General features: G+C 59.7%; 2 protein-coding genes across 5 annotated transcripts in view; one reads left to right on the top strand and one right to left on the bottom strand.

Moving 5' to 3' along the window:
- Nucleotides 1-8,429, top strand: part of WARS1 (tryptophanyl-tRNA synthetase 1) — a 28,798-nt gene extending 20,369 nt beyond the window's left edge. For all 4 annotated transcript variants that reach the window (XM_086365131.1, XM_086365129.1, XM_086365133.1 and 1 more), the window contains exons 6-11: nt 59-241; nt 1,056-1,156; nt 2,984-3,096; nt 3,263-3,436; nt 5,874-6,014; nt 7,162-8,429. In XM_086365131.1, coding sequence (XP_086221257.1) covers nt 59-241; nt 1,056-1,156; nt 2,984-3,096; nt 3,263-3,436; nt 5,874-6,014; nt 7,162-7,323 — 874 coding nt within the window. In that variant the 3' untranslated portion in view covers nt 7,324-8,429. The remainder of the gene's footprint in view (nt 1-58; nt 242-1,055; nt 1,157-2,983; nt 3,097-3,262; nt 3,437-5,873; nt 6,015-7,161) is intronic.
- A 3,196-nt stretch (nt 8,430-11,625) lies between these two features.
- Nucleotides 11,626-17,498, bottom strand: SLC25A47 (solute carrier family 25 member 47). The gene is made up of 6 exons (XM_086365134.1): nt 17,358-17,498; nt 15,088-15,131; nt 14,736-14,807; nt 13,912-14,094; nt 12,798-13,128; nt 11,626-12,483 (listed from the first exon to the last, which is right to left on the bottom strand). The coding sequence occupies exons 1-6, from the start codon at nt 17,383-17,385 to the stop codon at nt 12,203-12,205; spliced, it is 939 nt and encodes a 312-aa protein (XP_086221260.1). The 5' UTR covers nt 17,386-17,498; the 3' UTR covers nt 11,626-12,202.
- Nucleotides 17,499-21,335: the final 3,837 nt, after the last annotated feature.

A 21,335-nucleotide genomic window follows, 5' to 3' on the forward strand; every position in this document is an offset into this window, starting at 1 on the left:
CAGCAGTATTTCTCTGCAGAAAAATAAGGCGTGGGCCTCCCTCCCCCGTGTCTCCCAGGTGGCTGCAGGATGTGTTCAACGTCCCCTTGGTCATCCAGATGACTGATGACGAGAAGTACCTGTGGAAGGACCTGACCCTGGATCAGGCCTATGGCTACGCCGTGGAGAACGCCAAGGATATCATCGCCTGCGGCTTTGACATCAACAAAACGTTCATCTTCTCTGACCTTGACTACATGGGGTAAGGGGCAAACGCCTGGCCACCTTTTAAATGAGTGAACGCAGGCTGTAGACAGGCCATCGCAGCCAGGGCTGCTTCAGAAACAGCTGAAGGGTCTTGAGGTCTGCAGAGTGTTTTCTTCCTTTATTCAATGTTATGGTCTGGTTTCCTGGTTTATTGACAGCTAAGACTTCCATCCTTAGCTTGTGGAGGGGGTAGCGATGGCCAGATGCAGGCCAGAGCAGCTCACAGAGACAAACCCTCCTTCCAGGGCCCATCAGTTTCTACCCAGATACTCTGTGCGGCTGCAAGTTGCCAATACCCTTGAATGATGAGAAGGTTAATCTGCCTTTAACTCACCACTGGCTCTCTCTAGCCATGGTTTCCCCACTTCCGCAGACTCAACCAGCCGAGCCAGTGCAGCACTGCAGTACTGAAAAGTACCACGTGTAAGTGGACCCATGTTGCTCCAGGGCCAGCAGTAATCTCCCACAACAAAGCACACAGTCCGTCCCAACAGATAGACTGCCCTGGAGCCCCCAAACTTGAAGCCCCGCACGCTCAGCCAGTGATCCCGGCAGAGCTGACACCCTTCACATGAGCCCCTGAGTCTGCGTCTGCTGTGCTCCTGCCTCCTGTGCTGCTCAGCTTCGAGCTGACGTCCTTCCACAGGCAGGGGCGTGTCCGCCTCGCCTGCCCCCGGCCTCTCTGCCCACAGGGGGCAGCAGAGCGCCTTCCTCCCCAGCTGACCCGGCCCCCCGTGGCCGTGCTGTCTGCTGCTTTGCCCTCGGCCACCACCCTCCAGTTCTGGGTTTGACTCTGACCTTCTTCACAGGATGAGCCCTGGCTTCTACAAGAACGTGGTGAAGATCCAGAAGCACGTCACCTTCAACCAAGTGAAAGGCATTTTCGGCTTCACTGACAGCGACTGCATTGGTAAGCCCACACTGCCCACAGCGCCCGCTGGCCCCTCAGAGAGGAGCCGAGCACAAAGGAGGGGGGCGTGTGCCGGGTGCCTGTGCGAGGCTGCACTATCTCTGGGGTGGTTTGCAGTTTGTCTCTTTAAAAAGGTGGGTTTTCCCTGAATGTAAAGTGATGCATTTGGCCCCTTTTCTGGGCCACGTGGAGTATCCCCTCAGGTCACACCCTGTCCCTCTCCTGCCGCGTCCGTTTTGAGGTTAGAAGGAAAAGGAGGCTGTGGATGACTTCGACCCTCCACCTGTTCCTGGGAGCCCGTCGGTGTGGAGGCCTTGGCGGGACCCGGGTTGCAGGAGGGCTGCTCTGTGGCTGGAACCAGCCATCTTTGTCTCCCTGGGCCTCACTCCCCACCTCCGGGAGGAGCCACCCTGCCCACCTGCCTGCCTTGCTTTTCTGCCAGGCTCAGTGCCCAGCAGACAGGCCTCTGTGCACACACTGACCTCCCTGTCCCGTGTCTCTGCACCCCTTTCAGATGCAGTGACCATCTCTTCTTTCAGACCCTCAGCTCCTTGAGCTAAGAGTCAGTCCTGAGACTACTGGCTGGTCTCCTGACCCCTCCCTTTATTTTAGGCGCCCAGCCCCTGGCCCACTAGCTGCCAGCATGGAGCTCCCAGGATGTATCTGTGGGCGCCTGTACCAGGCATGCCCCACTGTGGGGGAGCACAGCTGCGGGGCGTGTCGGAAGAGAAACACCACAGAGGTCCTGCTGGGAGGCTTTTCACAGGAGCAGAACCCTTTGATGCCTCAGTCAGATTCATTCCTGACACTTGGGGCATAAACCTTTTGCTTTGGAAATGGTTTTTGGGGGTTTGTTTGTACTTTTTTCTACTTTGAAACAGTGTTTTAATCCTGGAATCCAGGCAGTGAATGGGGAGACTTCTCTGAAGCTGCCCCGAGCCAATGTGGAGATGGGGCTGTGGCGAGTAGCCGCACATTCTGTGCTGCTGAGACCCAGGTGTGAGTCTAGGCTTGGCCTCTCAGAGCTGCACCCTAGCTCTGGGAACCCAGTGGTGATCCGGGCTGGTGTCCAGTACATAAAATGGGGACGCGGTGACACTTTTCTGTAGAGTCGTGGGGTGTAGACAGGAGGCCCCGAGCCCAGGATGCTCAGTGCTGTAAAGGAGACACGGGTGCCCACGGAGCTGCTGCGTGGACCCCCAGAGACAGGCAGGAGCCCAGAAATGAGCGGTGTCTTTCCGCAGAGGGGAGAAAACAGCTGCCAGGAACAAGCGTCACAGAGACAGGACTCCAGGCCGGACCCACCCCAGGCCGTCCCGGAAACGTCCTGGCCTGGCCTGCCTCCACGCGTCGAGGGTCACACCAGGATCCGTGCCCTTTGACCCCAGAATTCTGCTTCCTCAGGTCTGAGCAAATACAATAGCAGTGTTAACAGCAGCAGCATCCAAAATATTAAGAACAGTTTTACATCCCAAAATGTCATAATTAGTTATACTAATTGACACTGAGGAACAACCTGGACACCCAGTGGCTAGAGAGTGGCTGAGGCACAGGAGAGAGCGTGGGTAAGCGTCACGAAGTGGAAGCTGTGAAGAGCAGAGCAGAGGAGAAGCTCACTGAAATGGGGGGGAAATGGATGAGAAAGGCAGGAACTGGCACTGCAGATTTTTCTTCCTTCCTCCCAGCAATCCTTCTCTGTAGGTTTCAGATTTTCTTTAACGAGTGTTACTTTTCCAGGGGGGAGAAAAGCCCGTTTTTGTTCATCCCTTCTACAGTTCCAGGCAGAAACCAGTCTCAGGTATAAAAATGTTTTGTCCTCCCTCCCAGGGAAGATCAGTTTTCCTGCCATCCAGGCCGCTCCCTCCTTCAGCAACTCATTCCCTCAGATCTTCCGAGACCGGACGGACGTCCAGTGCCTCATCCCGTGCGCCATCGACCAGGTTAGGAGGCAGAGCCAGGGTTCCGTCAGCCTGGATGTTAGCAGGGGTCTTCACCCGCTTCAGGGGTGGAAAGGAGGGTCTGATGGTGGTGCAGGGCAGAGTTACTCGGGAGGTGCCTGCCAGCTGAGGGCAGCCCTCATCTCCCCCTGCCCCTGCCTCCCCACAGGACCCGTACTTCAGGATGACCAGGGACGTGGCCCCCAGGATCGGCTACCCCAAGCCAGCCCTCTTGCACTCGACCTTCTTCCCTGCCCTGCAGGGGGCCCAGACCAAGATGAGTGCCAGTGACCCCAACTCCTCCATCTTCCTCACGGACACGGCCAAGCAGATCAAGACCAAGGTGAGCGCGGCCCAGGCCTCGGGGGACTCACACACTACCGCTCTGTCCTTTGGCCACCACGGGCACCCTGAGTTCCAGGGTCCAGGCAGCCTGCCCCGTTCCCAGATACGAAGTGAATGTGCTTGTGTCTTTTCATGTAGGCAAAACTTGGGAGTTTTTTTTGTTTTTTTTTTCTTTTTTTTCTTCTCTGATTTCCTCACCAACATTGTTCTGAAAACAAAATCATGGCAATTTTCTTTGGTTACAGCTAAACAATAGAGAAAATTTAGTGTACTTCTGAGCACCAGTTGTATTCCAGGAGCTGGACCACGCACTCTCTGTATGTTTTGGTTTTTATTCTCACTGATGTGTCCCTTTAAGATGAGAAGGGTGAGGCCCAGCGAGGATGACCAGCTCGACCCAGTTTTCCCCAGAAACCGAAGGTGCCCTCCTAGCCCACGCACCGTGTTCCCGCACCAGGGTGTAGGGGCTGGTTCTCTCCGGAGCGTTCCCGCTGAGACTCAGTATTGACAAGTGTCCTTCCACAGGCCAGTCAGGTCCTGGCCAGGAGTGCTGCTCCCAACCCACGTGCAGCAGGAGCTCAGTAAATATTTTTCAAGTCACCAGAGAAACGAGAAATGGGAATTCGTTTGAGCTTCCTTACTTTTCAGGCCCGCACTTCGTTGCTCGGTTCTGAGCTGCCAGTGTTCATACAGACCCCTCACTGTTGCACAAAGCTGTGGACATTTTAGTTGGAACTGTGTGTGTGTTTGTGGTCTGGAAGATTACAACAGGAGTGACCGAAACTACATTTGGGGCGTGTAATGCCACCATGAGTCAGTCCAGGCCCCTGCCCCTCCTGGAAAGTCCCGCTTTCTGGTTGACAATGGGGAGCCCTTAGTATCAGAACAGTCCTCCGGGAAGTGGCAGCCGCCAGCTTTCCCAGCCTCAGGTGGAGGCTGGTGTGAGCAGGGCTTTTTCTTTCTCTTTCACTTCTGGCTAAAAATTCCAGCACCTGGAATGCAGAAGAAGGGGAGGGACACTCCTGTTCCCTCCTGCAGAGAAGTCATTTCCTTTCATTTTTTTGAGAAGTTGTTATAAAAGAAGGGGCCAGCAGAGACCCAAGCGTCAGGAATCACCCTGGCTGCCAAGATTGCTAGCACCTTGGGGGACAGGACAGGGTCAGGCCAGGCCCTTGTCCCCAATCCCTAAGTCCCACTTCAACTCCAGAAGCAGAGTCTTCAGCCCAGAGAGGGGGCATCTGCTCCAGCCCCGTCCCAAGAATTAAGAGTAGAGTGCTAGGAACACTGCGGCCTGACTGTGGTCGCCTGCCACACGCTCACCTGCGTGAGCTCACGGAGTCCTCAGACCCTCCTGGACGCTGCGTCCACTGCCTGCGCAAGGGGATAGGCCTAGAGTGTCTGGCAGCTTCTCTGCGTTCACACAGCCGGGTCGCAGAGGGCCAGCCGTAACCCAGGTTGGCCCGTGGCCTGGCGTCGGGCTCCTGCCGCTCACCTGCTGTTGGTAAGGGACCACGGTCATCAGGTATCACTGTCCAGCGGGAGCCGCTCTACAGAACTGCAGACTAGAGGCAAAGCTCACGTGAGATCGTGTGTACAAGTGGTTACTGCCTGTAGATGGTGGCCCAGATTTGAGATTTCAGTCCCAACATGGATCACTGGACAGCTGCCTAGTAGCGGGGGCCTTGTCAGAGCTTCCAGTGTTTCTCGGAGCCGTTTAGCATCCCCACCAGAAAGGCCTTGCCTGCCAGCCTCTGCCCCCACATTCTTCTGGGCGATCCAGTCAGGAATCTGCCCGGAGTCCTTCTGGGAGGCTTACCAGACATCTCCTTGAGACCACTGACTCTGCGCACTCTTCTCCCCACGGGAAAATACGTTTGTACATGGAAGGTTTCTCAGACACTCGCTAAAAGACCATTGGAGGAACTCTCCACTTCTGGGCTTTTCTTCTCTCTGCTCTTGACCCTGACTTCTCTAGGGTTATCTTCAGTCCTACAAGCCATTTTGTTAGTTTCTGAACCTGTCTGTTGTCAGCTTCTGGAAGTGCCTGTTCAGGTGGGCGCTGCCTGTGGCCCTGTCCACCCCCCACTCCACCCAGGCCCTGCACGGGCTCTGCCTCCCTGTGGCTGTCTCTGTGCCTCCTGTCCTTGTCCCCAGGGAGGGGCGGGTGGCTGTGTCTGTCATCTAGGTGAGCCTGCGGACAGGTGAGGACATTTGCCCAAGCTTCTGCAGGGGCAGTGCTGTGGTTTTTCTGATTCTGTTCTGTCTCTGTGGGTCGGGGGAGGGGTCAGAGCTCACCCACCCTCTAGAGCCCCCTTCTCTGCAGTGAGCCCCGCAGTGGCCAGTCCCCAGGCTCCACAGGAAAGGGCGGTTTGCGGGCTCCCCTCACCACACAGGGGGCCGCCTGGCGAGCATCCGTGTGCCCTCTCCTGGTGCAGGTCAACAAGCACGCCTTCTCCGGAGGCAGGGACACCGTTGAGGAGCACCGGCAGTTTGGGGGCAACTGTGACGTGGATGTGTCCTTCATGTACCTGACCTTCTTCCTGGAGGATGATGACAAGCTGGAGCAGATCAGGAGGGTAAGGCGGGGCTGTGCCTGTGAGGGCCCTGGAATGCCCTGCGGCCAGCGTTCCCGGGGCCTGGGTCTACGGGGCCGGCGCTCAGCTGAGACGAGATCAGAGCTGAGTAGGTTGGTCATCTTCATGACCACGTGCCTGGAAACCTCGTGAACGGATGGTTCCCAAAAGAGAAAATACAAACTAGTAGTAGCCACACTGTAAGATTAGATCCTCCTGGTCATCAGGGAAGCAGAAGGTAAAATGAGACCCGTCAGTGCTGACACCGTCCCCGAGCCTCCCCAGCGGGTTTGTGTCGTATTACAGTGATTGTAATTCCGGGGCGCAGTGAGCCCGAGAGCCCGGGGAGCATTCGTAGCCTCTGCCTCAGGATTTCCAGTCCTTGGCATCTTTTCCAAGAAACTAATCCTGAGTAAGAAAGAGCTCTGTATGCAAACATGTTGAAATGGTGTTAGCAGAAAGTTCAGAACAGACTGTATAGCAGAGGAAGCCTTAACTAAGAATCGTCAGGAGGGATTCTCAGGCAGGCGGGAGGCTTTGATCACGCAGGAGGATTGGCCAGTGCTAGTGGCAGAAGGACCCCAAACTGGCCGCGCGGCGAGACCCACCAAGTCTAAATACACCGCAGAGAACAAATCTGACAGAAAGCAGGCCGGGACGCTCGCGCGGGCTCAGCCTCTGGGCCCTAATCAATCTGACAGAAAGCAGGCCGGGACGCTCACGCAGGCTCAGCCTCTGGGCCCGGAATCTGCAGGGGAGTTTTTCCCTTTCCTTTGCTGCTTTTTGTCAGCTTTAGGTACTTTGTTAAGTTTGTTCAACAAGTACATTTTACTATCACAATCAGAAGATGAAAACAAATTCAGCGAAGATTTTAGAGACGCCAGTAAGGTTGAAAGGCTCAGCCATGGCTTCGGGTCTTGGACTCCGCTGACCTGGCGCGCAGGTGGGGTGCCCGGCCCTGCTCTTCGTCCTCATGTGTCAGCTGAGTCACAGCTGCCCGCAGAGCCCAGAGGCGTTTTCAGAAAAGAGTGGTTTAAGGCCCTTATGTTTCCGTGTGGCCAGTGTGCCAGGCTCTGCGTGGGTGCCGTCGAGGGAGGGAGGTGGCCGGGCGCGCACAGCCGCCTCATGTGGCCTGTCTCCTCCCGCTCAGGACTACACGAGCGGGGCCATGCTCACCGGCGAGCTCAAGAAGGAGCTCATCGAAGTCCTGCAGCCCTTGATTGCCGAGCACCAGGCCCGGCGCAAGGAGGTCACCGACGAGATCGTGAAAGAATTCATGACCCCCCGGAAGCTGTCCTACGACTTTCAGTAACGCTCACTTCCTCTATGCTTACTCAGAGATGTAATTTACCCATAATCCCAACTCAGTCAAATCAGCACCCCCCTGCTGCTGCCCTAGGCTCTATCAAATGGTAATTATTGGCCCAGATCTGTAAGTTCTGTGTTTCTCTCAGCGCTGTTTCTTCCCTTGAATGTCATTCCGGCCCCTGTGGGTAACTGGGTGCCGGGTAGTATCGTGTGGTCACACAGACAAGTCCAGCTGGAGTTCCTCCCACAAAGCAGCCCCTGGGGCTGGATGTCCACCAACCAGCCTGTTGTGGTCCACAGGACCACTCCCTGTTTGAAAGCATCCTGCGTCCAAACACATTCTTCCACCTGCTCTATAAAAGGATATATAGTCCATCTATACGTACCTGGAATCAACATGGTGTTGCCATAAAACTTTTTTTTAAGTGCTTTGAAACAGTAATGTAAGAAAGCTTAATGGGCACAAGAGGCATTTCAGCCCATGCCCCCCTCCCATCTTATTGAAGATGAAATGATGGCCAAAGGCTTTGCTAAACTTTAAATTCCAAGATCTCACAGCTTAAAAGCTGCCTTTAACGTTTCTGAGTATTGGCCTGAGTTGGCCAATTTTTACTAAATTGAGTCTTTATGGGTGAAACTTTCCAGTTTACTTACTAAACTCCAGGCCATGCATGTACTGTACTCCAGAAGTGACGCGCCTTTCCCTGAGCGAACTAATGCTCTATCCACCGAGTAATCCTAGACACTCCATCTGGGGAACCAATGGCTGTTCCACTCTGACCGAGCCGGACACTGAGACCAGTCTGTTGCCTTTGCAGATCCTTTTGTTTTGACACCTGACTGGTGTGGAGGTCTGTCTGCACACAGCAGGCCCTGCCTGTGTCCCCAGACGGGCGGACGTAGTTAGATGCCGCCAGCAGCCCTCGAGGCCGCGGCCGCGTGTCCATGGGAGGCCTGCTTGGTGGAGCGCCCTGTGCAGCTGTGGAAAAGCACAGACCTGTCCCAGGGAAAGCCCTTGGTCCAAGTATCTGTCCCTTCTGGAGGCACAGGGTCCATTCCTGGGCACCCTACTCCGGTCTCTCTCATGACAATAAACTTCCTGTGGTCCCACCTGTGTCACTGTGCTGTCTGGGGTTTGAGGAGCGAGCAGGGGCCTCACTCTGGCCCAGGGCCATGCCGTGGATGCCCTTGAGCCTGCAGAGGTCCCCCTGGCACGCGTGGGATGGGATCACAGCCCTGCGTGGCGCTGGCTCCCACACTCACTGGATGTTCCTGACAGCCTTGGAGAACGCAGACAGATGTCCGCATTTTGTGGTCGAGGGAAGTGGCCATGGGGGTGGTCTGAAAGGTGCTGTGTAGATAGTGGCCCCAGGCCATTTGCAGGGGTCGCAGAGCAAGGGCCCGGGCGGATGAGCCCAGGGCTTGCGCTGCCTGCCCGCCTCATACTGCAGGCGGGAAGACTGAGGTCCAGCAGAGAGCACAGCGACTTGTCCAAGGCCGCCCCGTGAGGTCGTGTCAGACGGGCCTGCCCTGTCTTGTGCTGTGCCCGCACGAGGTTCCCACCTGGGCAGCGCCAGGATCGGGAGCACGTCCCGTCTCCTCGCCCAGCCTCTACTCCCTCCGGACTGGAGATGAGCCCCCAGCAGAGGGCGGGGCAGTGTGGCTGGGCAGCTAAGGTGATCTCTCTGCTCCCCTGTGCCCATCTCTCAGGAGGGACCACAGCCAAGGCCCCAGGGAGGGTGGGCGTTGTCCTGGGTCTCAGAGGACAGGGCTGCAGCCCCACAGCAGCCAATGACGGAGGCGGGGGGCAGGGACCTCACCCCCACCCCCTGATGTAACAGAAGCAACGACAGACACCTCATGTTTGGGTCAGCTGGGCCTTGGGTCAGAGGTCAATGCCCAAAGTCACTGCTGGTAAGGGCCACAGACGCTCCCACCCCCCACGTTTTGCTAAAAAACAGAGGATTCTTACAGTTCCCGAAAGAAGCCCTGAATCAGGATGGGCAGGTGTGCAGCCCAGCGCTGTCTGAGGGGTGAGGTTGGATTCGGTCCCCAGCTGCCATGACTGTTACTGTCCATCCCCTCAGACCTCACGGCACCTCAGGGGTGCCCAGTCTGGTGGACCCGATGGAGCTGGGTCTGAGGGGCAGCAAGAGCCCACGCAGGTGGAGAGGCGGGCCGGCCCCAACCCCACGTCCCCACATCTCCTACGTCGGCAGATGGGATCTTTACCACCTCGCCACCTGGGAAGCGCCCTGTGGACTCTGGGCCAGCCCTTCTCCCCACCCTTCATTTCCGAGCTCCAGAGGACCTCGCCTCTCCACGGCTGTGGCCCGAGCGAGGCAGAGCCGCTTCCCCAGCATGGCAGGGCCAGTGCCCGGTGACCACCCCCTCCCCTGGAGGAAGGCGTAACCCAATCTCCAGGGCCAAAGCACCTGGGCAGGCTAGCAGCGCTCTCGTCAGGAAGATGACACAGGGCTCGACAGCGGTTGAACCCTTTTGTGAGCTGACCCCTTCTGCCAGCACCTGGCCAGGACGCCCCAGCATCTTCACCAGCGTGCCAGTGAACCCCCAGGAACGCTCTGCGGGGCCTCGCTCACGCACGCATTCGTGCATTCCACACACACACACCACACGCCGAGCACCAGCTGTATGACACCGGTATCACACACACACACACACCCCGAGCACTGGTTGTATGACACTGGTATCACACACACACACCCTCAAGCACCAGCTGCATGACACCAGTATCTCACACACACACACACACACACCCGAGCACTGGCTGTACGACACTGGTATCACACACATACACACACACACCCGAGCACTGGCTGTATGACACTGGTATCACACACACACACACACACACAAGCACCAGCTGTATGACACCGGTATCACACACACACACACCCCCCAAGCACTGGTTGTATGACTCTGGTATCACACACACACACCCTCAAGCACCAGCTGTATGACACCGGTATCACACACATACACACACACACACAAGCACCAGCTGTATGACACTGGTATCACACACACACACACACACACACCCGAGCACTGGCTGTATGACACTAGTTTCACACACACACACACACGAGCACTGGCTGTATGACACCGGTATCACACACACACACACACACACACACACGAGCACTGGCTGTATGACACTAGTTTCACACACACACACACACAAGCACTGGCTGTATGACACTGGTATCACACACACACACGAGCACCAGCTGTATGACACCGGTATCACACATATACACACACCTGAGCACTGGCTATATGACACCGGTATCTCACACACACACACACACACACACACAAGCACAAGCACCAGCTGTATGACACCGGTATCACACACAAACCCTCGAGCACCGGCTGTGTGCCAGGCTCTGACCTGAGTATAACCCATACCGAGCATGCTGCCCGTAGGCAGCTTGCAGTCTCGGGTGGGGTGGGGGTGGGGGCAGGAGATGGATAAGTGACCAGACGGTGAGCGGGGGTCCCAGGGGGGCAAAGCAGGAGAGACCTTCCCGCAGCCGAGGGCAGGCAGGGAGAGCTTCCTGGAAAAAGTGCCATCTGGGACCTGTGGTCGTCCAGGCAGGGGCGGGGAGAGGTGCTCCCATAGAGAGCACAGGGGTAAGCAAATGCCTGGGTTTTGGGACAGGAGAGGCCAGAGGAGGGTCCACCCATGTTTTCTGGGAACAGGAAAGAGTTTTCCGTTCAGCCAGAACCCTGAATGTCCTTCAGTCCAAAGTCACAGTCAAGGCTGGTGTCCGAATGAGTGAGTGTCCAGGCAGGGGTCGCCTGGCTTTATCAGAGGGCTGCTTCAGTGGGCACCTAGCTGTTCATGCTGGACCATCCCTGGAAGCCACGTGGTGCCTGAGAGAGGGCTGGGATCTCAGAAGTGCGGGTGTGAGGTCCCCCGTCCTCCATGCTGTGTGGCCCTGGGCAGGCCTGGCTCCCCCTCTGAGCCGTTGTGATGACCTGCCTGAGGACCCAGCAGTGCTGAGGATACATGGACCGCCCCTCCTCCGGGCCCTGTCTTGACTCAGAAAGCGGGTGGGTTTGGGACGGGGTAGAGGGGTGAGGAGAACTGGCTTCATGCTGCGGCGGGCTCCTCGCACAGACCAGGGGAGTCAGGGGGAGCTGGGCTGGGCCTCCATGCACCGTCCGCCTGGTGGGCACCTCGGCCACTCAGTTGGCGAGGGCCTTGGCCTCTGAGGACCAGCTGACAATGGGGAAAACCAGTCACCAGCCCCACAGACCACAGAGCAACATGCCTGAGCAGCCTGAGAAAAACATTTTATTAGCAACAGCTCCCCTCTGAGTCCTGCTTCTGCAGGAGAACAAGGGGGACCAGACCTCACACAGCTCCCGGGGCTGCCTGGTGCAGGGACCAAGCAGGCAGGCGCCCGACAGCTGTACCTGGGTCCCAGGCCTGAAGGGCGGCCTGCACAGCAGGGAGAGCTGACTGAGGAGGGGTGGGGTGCAGGAACGGTGTCAGGCGGACTCAGGGGCGCCCTGAGGACACGAGGCGTCGGGGAAAGGCTGAAAGGGAAGCCGGGGATGGCCCCACCAACCAAATGCACAGACAGCCCCAGGCCAACACATCCTCATCCCTGGGGGCCCACCTGCCCCTCCCTGGCTTTGACCCTCAGGTCAACTTGGCCATGGCCGGGCGGGCCCCCGGACCTCCCCTCGTGGTCCATCGCCGGGCGGGGAGGCCCTGGCCATGCTGGGGGGTAGTAGCCCCCTGGATCCAGAGCCTCGCACTCCCCTCCGCCGCCTCTAGCTCCTGCAGGCCCCTCTGGGAGCTCTTGGCAGGTTGGTGCCCCACCCCCGGAGTGGGTGGGGGGCAGCAGCTATGTGAGCAGGCCCCGCGTGAGCCTCAGCACGGCCTCGTAAGCCACGAACACCACCATGTTGACGGGGAAGGCACGGCAGCAGTTGAGCAGCAGCCCCTTGAAGAGCACGCGCGGCCCCTCTTCCCGAATGCTGGTCAGCACACAGTGCAGGAGGCCACGGTAGCGCTGGCGGCCCCGGCCGTCCGCCTGCAGGCGCGCCTTGATCACGTCCATGGGGGTAGCCACGGCCCAGGCCAGCGCCCCGGCACAGCCACCGGCCACCAGCACGCCCGAGACATCTGCGGGGAGAGCGCACGGGCGCCTCGGTTAGAAGCTGCGCCGGGGAGACTGGGCAGGGTAGGGCAGGCACCCGAGGCAGGGCCTCCTGGCCGTGAGGGTGCCCTGGGCTCTTGCCACCCGTGTGACCTGTCCACCGCCACCTGGAGCAGGCCTGTTCTGACTCGTGTTGGGGGCCACGAGCATCCCACCTGGGGGCCCCGGGGCCAGCGTGGCCTCGATCCGTCTCCTCTCCAGGCTGCAATGCCGGCTGGGCTGACCACCCCCCTACATACCCTAACCTGCACCATCCCAGGCCCCAGGCCCCCCTGCTCACCTGGCCGGCTTTGGCCAGCGGGAGTCAGCCACTCACAGAGGGTGGCGTATGAGAGGAAGTAGGTGGCGAAGGAGTGCCCGTCCCGGAAGAGCAGGGCCGAGCTGCCCTTGTAGAGGCCGCGCAGCCCCTCCTCCCGGGCCACCGTGGCCAGGCAGTGCAGCGGCCCGCGGTACCTGGGCCCGGGCAGCAGACCCGCGGGGGGCACGGGGCAGGGGGGAGGCGCGGCCAAGGGCACCAAGGGCCCCGAGGCCGAGGGCCGCCGCCGCTGCTGCGCCTGCGTCTGTGTCTGCAGGCGGACCTTGGCCACCTCGGTGGGTGAGGTCAGGAACACCTGGGGGAGGGGGGCACGGTGAGGAGGCAGCGCCACCTGGGAGCCCTGCCCCAGGGCTCCCTTAGCCTCCGCGGCCCACAGTGCTCTCCAACGGAGCGTGAGTCCTGGGAAGCCCCGCGCTGGCCCATGGGCCACAGTGGGGCGGGCTCGAAGCCAGCTCTGCCCACCCGGCCGGAGCCAGCCCTTCCTTCAGCTGCACATCCCCTGCTGGCAGAGCTCCCGCCACACAGTAGGTGTCAGGTCAGTGTGACTCCACTTCATGACAGTACTCAGTCACACCATTCATCTGCTCACGACTGCCGCTGCTCAAGCGCTCAGTCGTGTCCCACTCTGTGAGACCCCACAGACTGTAGCCCGCCAGGCTCCTCTGTCCATGGGATTCTCTAGGCAAGAATACTGGAGTGGGTTGCCATTTCCTCCTCCAGGGGATCTTCCTGACCCAGGGATCGACATATTGATGTGTTATTTAACTAATGTCAAGAGTAATGCAACCCTTAATGTGAACACTGACAATACTAACATATATTATAACACAGGATCGTTTTACTCATACTATGGGCTGCCATCTCATAGGTGCTCCCACCGGTTAGCCCCCCGGGCTGGGGGCTTCACACATGTGACCTTAGCACACCTCTTACAGATGAAGAGACGGAAGCTCAGACAGGCCCCCTAGCCTGCCCTCGGTTACCGAGTCAGCTGCATCCTCAGCCACAGTACCCCCGCCTCCATCCACCTGTCCCCCAACTTGTGTCCCCCGGACTGCCTCACCCCTCCCCTACTCACGCGGACGAGGCCAGAGGCAAACCCCGAGAGCGTGATGTCGGTCTTGGCGGGCTTGGCGTCAGCGCTGCCGTAGCGGACCCGGCAGATGTGCGCGAGGCAGTGGCGGTAGGTGCCAAAGGACACGGACGAGACCAGGGACACGGTGCACACGGGCAGCGAGAGGCCCCTGTAGAAGCCCCGCACCTGGCGGCAGGGGCAGAGGCCCCGGGGCCCGAGTCAGGCCGGAGGCCTGGCCAGCGGTGGGGCAGGAGGGCCGGCTGCCCTTGGGGCCCCTGGACCAAGGAGCTGGCTCTCACCTCACCCCTCCGCTGCGGGACCTCAGCAAGGCGGCCTCAGCTTCCTCAGCTATACAATGGGGCTTGTAACACCCCGGAGGCCAGGCCCGCCTGGGGGCTGCTGCGACCACAGTGGTGCTGAATTAGCAGCGTGGCCACTGCTCTTTCTCTTTCGCTCCCCTCTGGCCAGCACCGACTCCCAAGTTCACTTCGGCAAGTGTCCCTGAGACCCCTCCTCCAGATGGGGCTCTGAGCTGGACCCCTGATGACTCCACCCAACATTCTTTGGAGGGGTGCCCCGCCTGGTGGTCCTCCCTTGAGCTTTGAAGTCCCCAGATGCCCCCTCCAGACCCTCTCCTGGAGGCAGGACCTCACTCTGAGCGTCTCCTATGTGCCAGAACCCCAGCTCTCGTCCTCAGAGGAATCCGGGGGCCTGGTACAGCTATTCCCACTTGGAAGGCTCGGAGAGGAGCTCAGGATTGCCAGGCTGGCTGCTGAGTGGCGGCCCCAGAGTCCACCCCCTGCCCATGACCCTGGCCCCGGGCCTACCCGCTCTCGGTGATACGTGTCCCGGACGCAGTCCCAGATGCCCGTGTACTTGGCCTCTGTCTGGATCCTGACCTATGGGAGAAGCAGGCTTCAGGAAGGGGTGACTCCAGGCCTGGGGTGAGGTCGGCAGGCCCCGGGGAAGGGCAAGAGCCAATCCCTGATGGTCGCAGCCATGCTGTGACCCCCTTCACGGTGAGCGACCTGAGTCTCAGCAGGGAGAAGGGGGCTCTGATGGTCCTGAGTACACGAGGGGAGGTGGTGGGGAGAGACAGGGTCTGCCCAGCAGGCTAGAAAATTCTTCTGGCCATAGATGGGGACCTAAGCCCAGGCAGGGGCCTGGCAATGACCGTACCTTCACCGTGTCCAGGGGGTAGCCCACAGCAACACCGCAGACACCTGTCAGAAAACCAGGGGAGCTGGTGAGGGGAGCAGGAGACTGAGCCGCCTCAGCGAGGGGAGGGCCCCGACCACGCTCCTGCAGAGAGACCCCACCAGGCTCTTCTTGTCCACACCACATCTCAATAGAGCAGGAGCGTGACCCCCATTTTACAGATGAGGAAACTGAGGCTCAGAAGGGTAACGTGATGTCAGCCAGGCTGCCAGTGGTCTCTCCTTCCGAGTCTTGGCCCCCTGGACCCTCCTTCTGAGAGGCAAGGGTGCTCCACAGCCTCCCCTCCAGCATCAAGTTCCAGAAGAACTGGTCCATTTGCTGGGCCCTGTCTCCTAGCCAGGCCGAGCTCATGCTCAAGCCTCAGTCTGTGAAGGGTCTGTCTGCAAGCAGGAAGCCACTGCGCCTCGCAGCTGCGGGGGGTGATGGAGGGGCCGTGGCCCAGGCAGAGGCTGGGGACGGAGAAAGCCCGGGGCACCAGGCCTCCAAGAGGGATTGCTGGAAGCACAAGTTTGCATGAAACGGAGTAGAACTCGAGACTTCAGGGACCAGGGCTCTCTGCCTCCTGCCAAGAGGACAGGTGCCAGCTTCCTTCACTTTCTCCTCTCCTAACACCAGGGTCTTAGCCAAGCCCCTGGCGCTACCCCACGGAAGACAGAGAGTGGGCAGGTCCCTGGGGTTTCATCCGGGGGGAGGGGGGGCTCATGAAGACCACCTGAAAACAGGAAGGTGTGTGGGGGCTGAGCCCTATTTATTACGTATCCCAGGACTCAGTAAATATGCACGAATGAAATAATAGTGAACGAACGAGTGAAGGAACAAAAAGGGGGGAAGCCAAAAAATGGCTCACTGACTTGAGAATTACCTTCCTCGACCCTTACATATGGCTTCCCAGGTGGCTTGGCAGTAAAGAACAGGCCTGCCATGCAGGAGACGTGGCAAGAACCATGGGTTCAGTCCTTGCGTTGAAAGGTCCCATGGGGAAGAAAAAATGGCAACCCACTCCAGTATTCTTGCCTGGGAAATCCCATGGACAGAGGAGCCTGGCGGGCTACAGTCCATGGGGTCGCAAAAGGTCGGACACGACTGAACGACTAAGCACACACGCAGGCACAACCCTTACGTTATACCACACCACGCTCCGGCTCGTCCATCAGAACCCTGCCACACCATCACCTCCTCTGTGGAGCCTTCCCTGACCCCCATACTCAGGGCTGCCCCCGAGCCAGAAAACCGTTGGTCACATGGCTGTCACAGGGCTCTGCTGCTATCCAGAGCTCAAGTTCTTCAAGGAAAAGGCCCAGGTCTGCCTCCCCGTGTCCCAGAGCCAGGCAGAGAGAGCAGGACCCTTTCCACCCAGGCCTTCCCAGGGCCCTGGCGCGAAGATGTGGGACTCAGGAGCCCTTCCTGCTGTGAGATCCAGGGCAGGTCAAGCCCCGGCTCCTTAGGGGGCTGATGACCAGGAAAGCCTCAGGCCCGGCCCCCAGCGGGAACCTCAGACAGCCCACTGGTAAGGCCTGGGCCGGGTCATTCCCATCTCAGCACTGCCCACCCCTTCTGAAGAGAACACCCCACGCTATTCCTAGAAGTATTGATGAGCAGCCCCTGCCATTTCACAAGAGGACAGAGGTCGAGGGCGCCTCACCCAAAATAGCCTGTGTGAGCTGAGCTGGGAGGAGCAGATCCCCTTCCTGGATCCGGCTTTCACAACAGCCTTCTCTCCAGAGGTGAAAACAGCCCAGCCAGGTGGGGACGGGCCCACGGGTGCACACAGCCAGGGAGCCGAGGGGGTGCCAGGCTCATCCGGGACCCTCCCCCACCACACCTCTGCCCTCGCAGTTGGTCCGCACCATCCAACCTCTCCTGGAGCCTCTCATCCCATCCTTCTCCATGCGCGTGGCTCCCAGCCTCCCCCTGGCCAGGCAGAGAGACCACCCACCCTCTGCACCCTACCCCTGCCCGCCCCTCGGCCTCCAGGCCGAGCGCCCCAGGCCAGAGTAGAGTCGCCCCCACCCAGCTCCTCCTGGGCTCTGGGCCGCCTGCCCCGTCGTCTCTGGGGAAAACTCCTCTCTCCTCCCAGCACCTGTGCCCCCCCGCCAGGCACCAGCCACCTCCTGGAGGCCTCAAACCTCACTGCTGCCCTGGGACAAAGAGCCCCCTTCCAGCACCCCCACCCCACCCAGGCCCCCCGGGAGCAACGGCCCCCTCTGAGGCCCCACGGTGCCCACTCTTACCTCCGATGGCTCCAGCAACAAAATCCATGGAGAGCGCGGGTGGCGGGGGAAGGCGCAGGGGTCAGGCTGCCTGAGACGTCGGTCTGGTGCCACCACCAGGGTGGCTTCCGAAGCTGCCCGCGGGCTCCTCACAGACCTTAAATAACCGCGGTGGGGGCAGGGACAGGACGTGGAGCCTGCTGACCAGTGGCCCCAGGGGCAGAGGCCTTGCCGGGCCGCAGGCGGGTCAATGCCCACCTGGACTCCCTCCCACCTACCCCAAAGGACCCTTGTCCCAGTGCCCTCGGGATCCAGGTGTCGAGAAGTGTGTGAGAGGCCACGGGTGACGTCAGATTCAGAAAGTATGATCACTACCACCGCCTGCAGGCCCGGGTTTCAGACCACCCCCTGGGGAGGCTCTGACGCCCCCCACTTCTCCAAACCCAAGCTCAGCCCTTATCCATCCCTGGGCCTCCCTGACTCCCCTGGAGTTGCTCCTGCCCGGGTAACCATCAACGTTCCCTCACTTATTCATTCAATAAACACTCTCTGAGTTGAGACTGCGCTCAGGCAGCCCAGTCCCATCCCCAGGGAGCTCCAGCTAGCAGGGAGGGAGTGGGGATGACGGCCACCAATGACACAGCCTCAGGGAGGCTGGCCAGGGCCCTCCTGTGAGCAACCCAGCCACAGACCAAGGTCTCCATGTCCTTCGTATCACCCTGGGCCCCACTCCCCTTGCTGCTTCCACATCCATCTCCGTGTGCCCAGGGCTCCAGCCAGATCCAACTCTGAGTCCCCAGCACCCAGCACGGACCCAGCTCTGAGCAGGGCTCGCTGAGGAAGGGGACCAGGGGCCAGGGCTCCCGACCTTGCCTCCAACCAAATCAGGGCGCTCCTAAAGGGGAAGCCACTCCAGTGAGAGGCTGGTCACTGGGAACCACTGTAAAGGATGGTGACCTCTCCCTGGCTGTGCCCTCGCTTTAGTTAACCAAGCCCTCCTTCGCCATCTCAGGGCGTCCTCGTCACAGCCCCAGGAGGAGGCAGAGCTGATGGTCCCATTTTACAGATGGAGCCACTGAGGCCCAGAAAAAGGACTCATCCAGGGCCATGCAGGCAGCAGGGCCGGATTTGATCACTGGATACTTACCCAACCAGACGCTCTCTGATGACGCGGGCCAGGCCCTGAGACCCATGGGCCCTGCCCTCATGACTCTCACCCCCCATATGACACCGGAACGCAGCCCTTCATGGACACTGAAGATTAAGGAGGCTGTGCACTTGCCCAGGGAACACGGTGCGTGTTTTGCCAACCTGGAAGCTGGCAGGACTGGGAGAGGTGTTGGCACGGCAGCACCCAGGCAGCCCCCTCTAGGCAACCCTGGGGCAGGGGTTGTGTGTGGACCGCAGGCTGACCCTGAGCAGGTCGCATTGACAGAGGGGGATCCCCACCTCCTGCCCAGGTGTCTGTGGGGCGGGTGGGGGACACAGGCTGGCAGTGGCCACTGCCACAACAGAGGACAAAGGGCAAGAGGCAGCCCGTCCAAGGCCGGTCCTGAGGCCAACCTTGACCTTTAGAGAGATGCAGGCCAGCATCCTGTTAGGAGCCAGGCTGCCGCCCTCAGATCCCAGCCCCGAGACCTCGGGCGAGCTCTCGACTCCTCCGTACCCCAGTCTCTGCCTCCACGAGAGGAGGACGGCACCCACGTTGTGTCGGGGACCACTCGGGGCACGCTCCGGGTGTGTCCCTGGGGGAGTGGCTGGCCAAGCGTGCAGGCTGCGTTAGTAGGAGCGCAGGTTCCCGAAGCAGGGAGTGGACAGGCCTGTTCTGAGCAGGCCACGTCCAGCTGGGACGCTACACTGCGGAGGCCAGTCCTCTGGACGGTGAGGGAACTTGAGGCATGCAGTCTAACTGAAGAAACAGGGAGAGGTCGAGTTCCATGTTTCCTGCAGTGTCAGCCCCAGGCACCCGAGCCAGAGCCCAGGAACCGCCCTGGGTACCTTTCCCCCTGCACCCTGCATCCTGTGAGGCACCCAGTCCTGAGGGCAACCCCTTGATGTTCACATTCAGATCCACTCCTCTATCCACCTCCACAGCCCCCAGCTTGGTCTCCCAACAGCCCACCCTGCCCATGCCACCCACCATCTCACCCAACCATGCCCCCAACCACCCCCCAACCATCCCCCAACCACCCCCCAACCACCCCCCAACCATCGCCCTGCCCATCCCTCCCACCCACGCCACAAACATGTCGTGCCTACTGCATGCCACATCCTAGGCACCGGGGCCACTTCAGTGAACACAGCAGTAAACACAGGCAAAAGTCCCTTCCCTGTGGATCTTATGATCCAGGGGAGGAGACAGACAACCAACACAAAAAATAACCTAAATAATGAGTCTGCCAGAGAGCAGTCTGTGCCAATGAGAGTCGGAGCAGGAAGGGCTGGGATGGGGGTGTTAGGGCAGCCCTAGAGGTGGCATTTCAGATGAGCGTGCTTTCTCGGTCACTGTCGCCAAGTTTCACGCGCCCTTTGCCTCCTGAACAAACATGCCCAAACTACCCTTCGCCGCAGCAGAAACAGAAAACCTGCCGCCTCACTGTAGAGGCTGCCCCGTGCAGGTCTGAACACGCCCCCAGCCAGCTCCGAGCTGCATCTGTCTCTGAGACCACCGTGCCCGGCCCGCGGTGGGCACCCTGGGAAGAGTGGATGAATAAATGCGTGAGAAAAATGAGTCAGTGAGTGTATTGGTGGATGGACGGACAATGGTCAGAAGGACTGACAGACGGAAGGACAGACAGATGGATCGAAACGTGGGTGGATGGGTGGGTAGACGCTGGATGATGGTTGGACAGACAGATGGATGAACCCGGGGCAGAGCCATCTGCTCGCACCTGACCCAGGACACAGCAAGGAAGCCCCCTGGTGGCAGGTGGGGGTTTGGGCTCAGGAGGAGTTGTGGCTCACCCCCCCCCCCCCGCCCCGCATGGTTTGGGGGAGACAACAGGAGGCCGTCTTAGCCTGGGTTTGGCTCCTGGCTCCACCCCTCCCAGCTGTGTGACCTTGGGCCAGTTGTGCGACCTTTCTGAGTCTTGCATGCTTGGCAAGAGTCAGAGCCCAGGGCGCCCGCTGGGGCCACTCCAAAGGGTCACTGTTGGAGCTGCAAGGTCGGCTTTCGGCTTTCGGCTTCCTCCTCCAACAGCAGGCCCACCCCGCGCGGCCCCAGGAGGCCCAAGCGAGGAATTCTGAGCCGTCCTGTAAGGGGAGACAGACACGGCACAGACACCAGGGGCCCCCGGGACAAGGGGAAGTGGGGCGCAGGCCTCACCGGACATGGTGGCGGGGGAGCTGCAGGCCGAGGTGCCGGGGAGGAACCTGATATCCTAAAAGGCGTACTTACGCTTTATAACAAGAGGGATAACTTCAAGTTACTAACAAGACATCCAGACCAAAGAGACGCAGCCGGCCTCGAGGCGAAGGCCCCGCCTCCCGGCAGGACGCAGGCAGACACCTCTGTTTTCACTATTTTGTCACTTGCTGCCTTTCCTTCTCAACCCCTCTGGGACGCCGCGCACCCGGGGACTCACTCCTCCTGCGCGTCCATGGTGCCCGTGGGGTGGACCAGGAGGCTGAGCCAGGCTGCCTGGGCGTGGCCCTCACCCTGAGGGGCTCTCTGTGAGGTCCCCTGGGGCCTTAGTGTCCTTGTCTGTAAAACGGCAGCTCTGCTGCCGTCCACCCGTAAGGCTCTGGGAGGACTAAAGGGTCAGCAGGCCCTAGGCTCCTGGAGCCAAACCTGTAGCTCTGAGTATCACCGTTATGGGATTTCACAGGAGGCCCAGGGGTTAAGACTCCCTACACAGGGGGAGGCACAGGTTCGATCCCTGTCTGGGAAACGAACATCCCACAAGCCGCATGGTGCAACCGAGATAAAAGAATAAATATCACTGTTACGATGTAACTTGCGGGTGATGTCAAGGACAGGCAAGTGGGATACGCCTGTAA

The sequence above is a fragment of the Bos grunniens genome, chromosome 21 (genome assembly GCF_055505025.1).
Source record: "Bos grunniens cultivar Pamir isolate PY7600 chromosome 21, Bosgru_T2T1.0, whole genome shotgun sequence".
Classification (NCBI taxonomy): Eukaryota; Metazoa; Chordata; class Mammalia; order Artiodactyla; family Bovidae; genus Bos; species Bos grunniens.

What these genes read in the sequence shown, in the direction of transcription:
- SLC25A47 (XM_086365134.1), bottom strand. Translation starts at nt 17,385, where the DNA reads ATGGATTTTGTTGCTGGAGCCATCGGAG. An exon ending in TGTTGCTGGAGCCATCGGAG is followed by an intron (nt 15,132 to 17,357) that starts GTAAGAGTGGGC and finishes GTTTTCTGACAG; the next exon opens with GTGTCTGCGGTGTTGCTGTG. An exon ending in TTGCCTCTGGCCTCGTCCGC is followed by an intron (nt 13,129 to 13,911) that starts GTGAGTAGGGGA and finishes CCCCTCCCCCAG; the next exon opens with GTGTTCCTGACCTCACCCAC.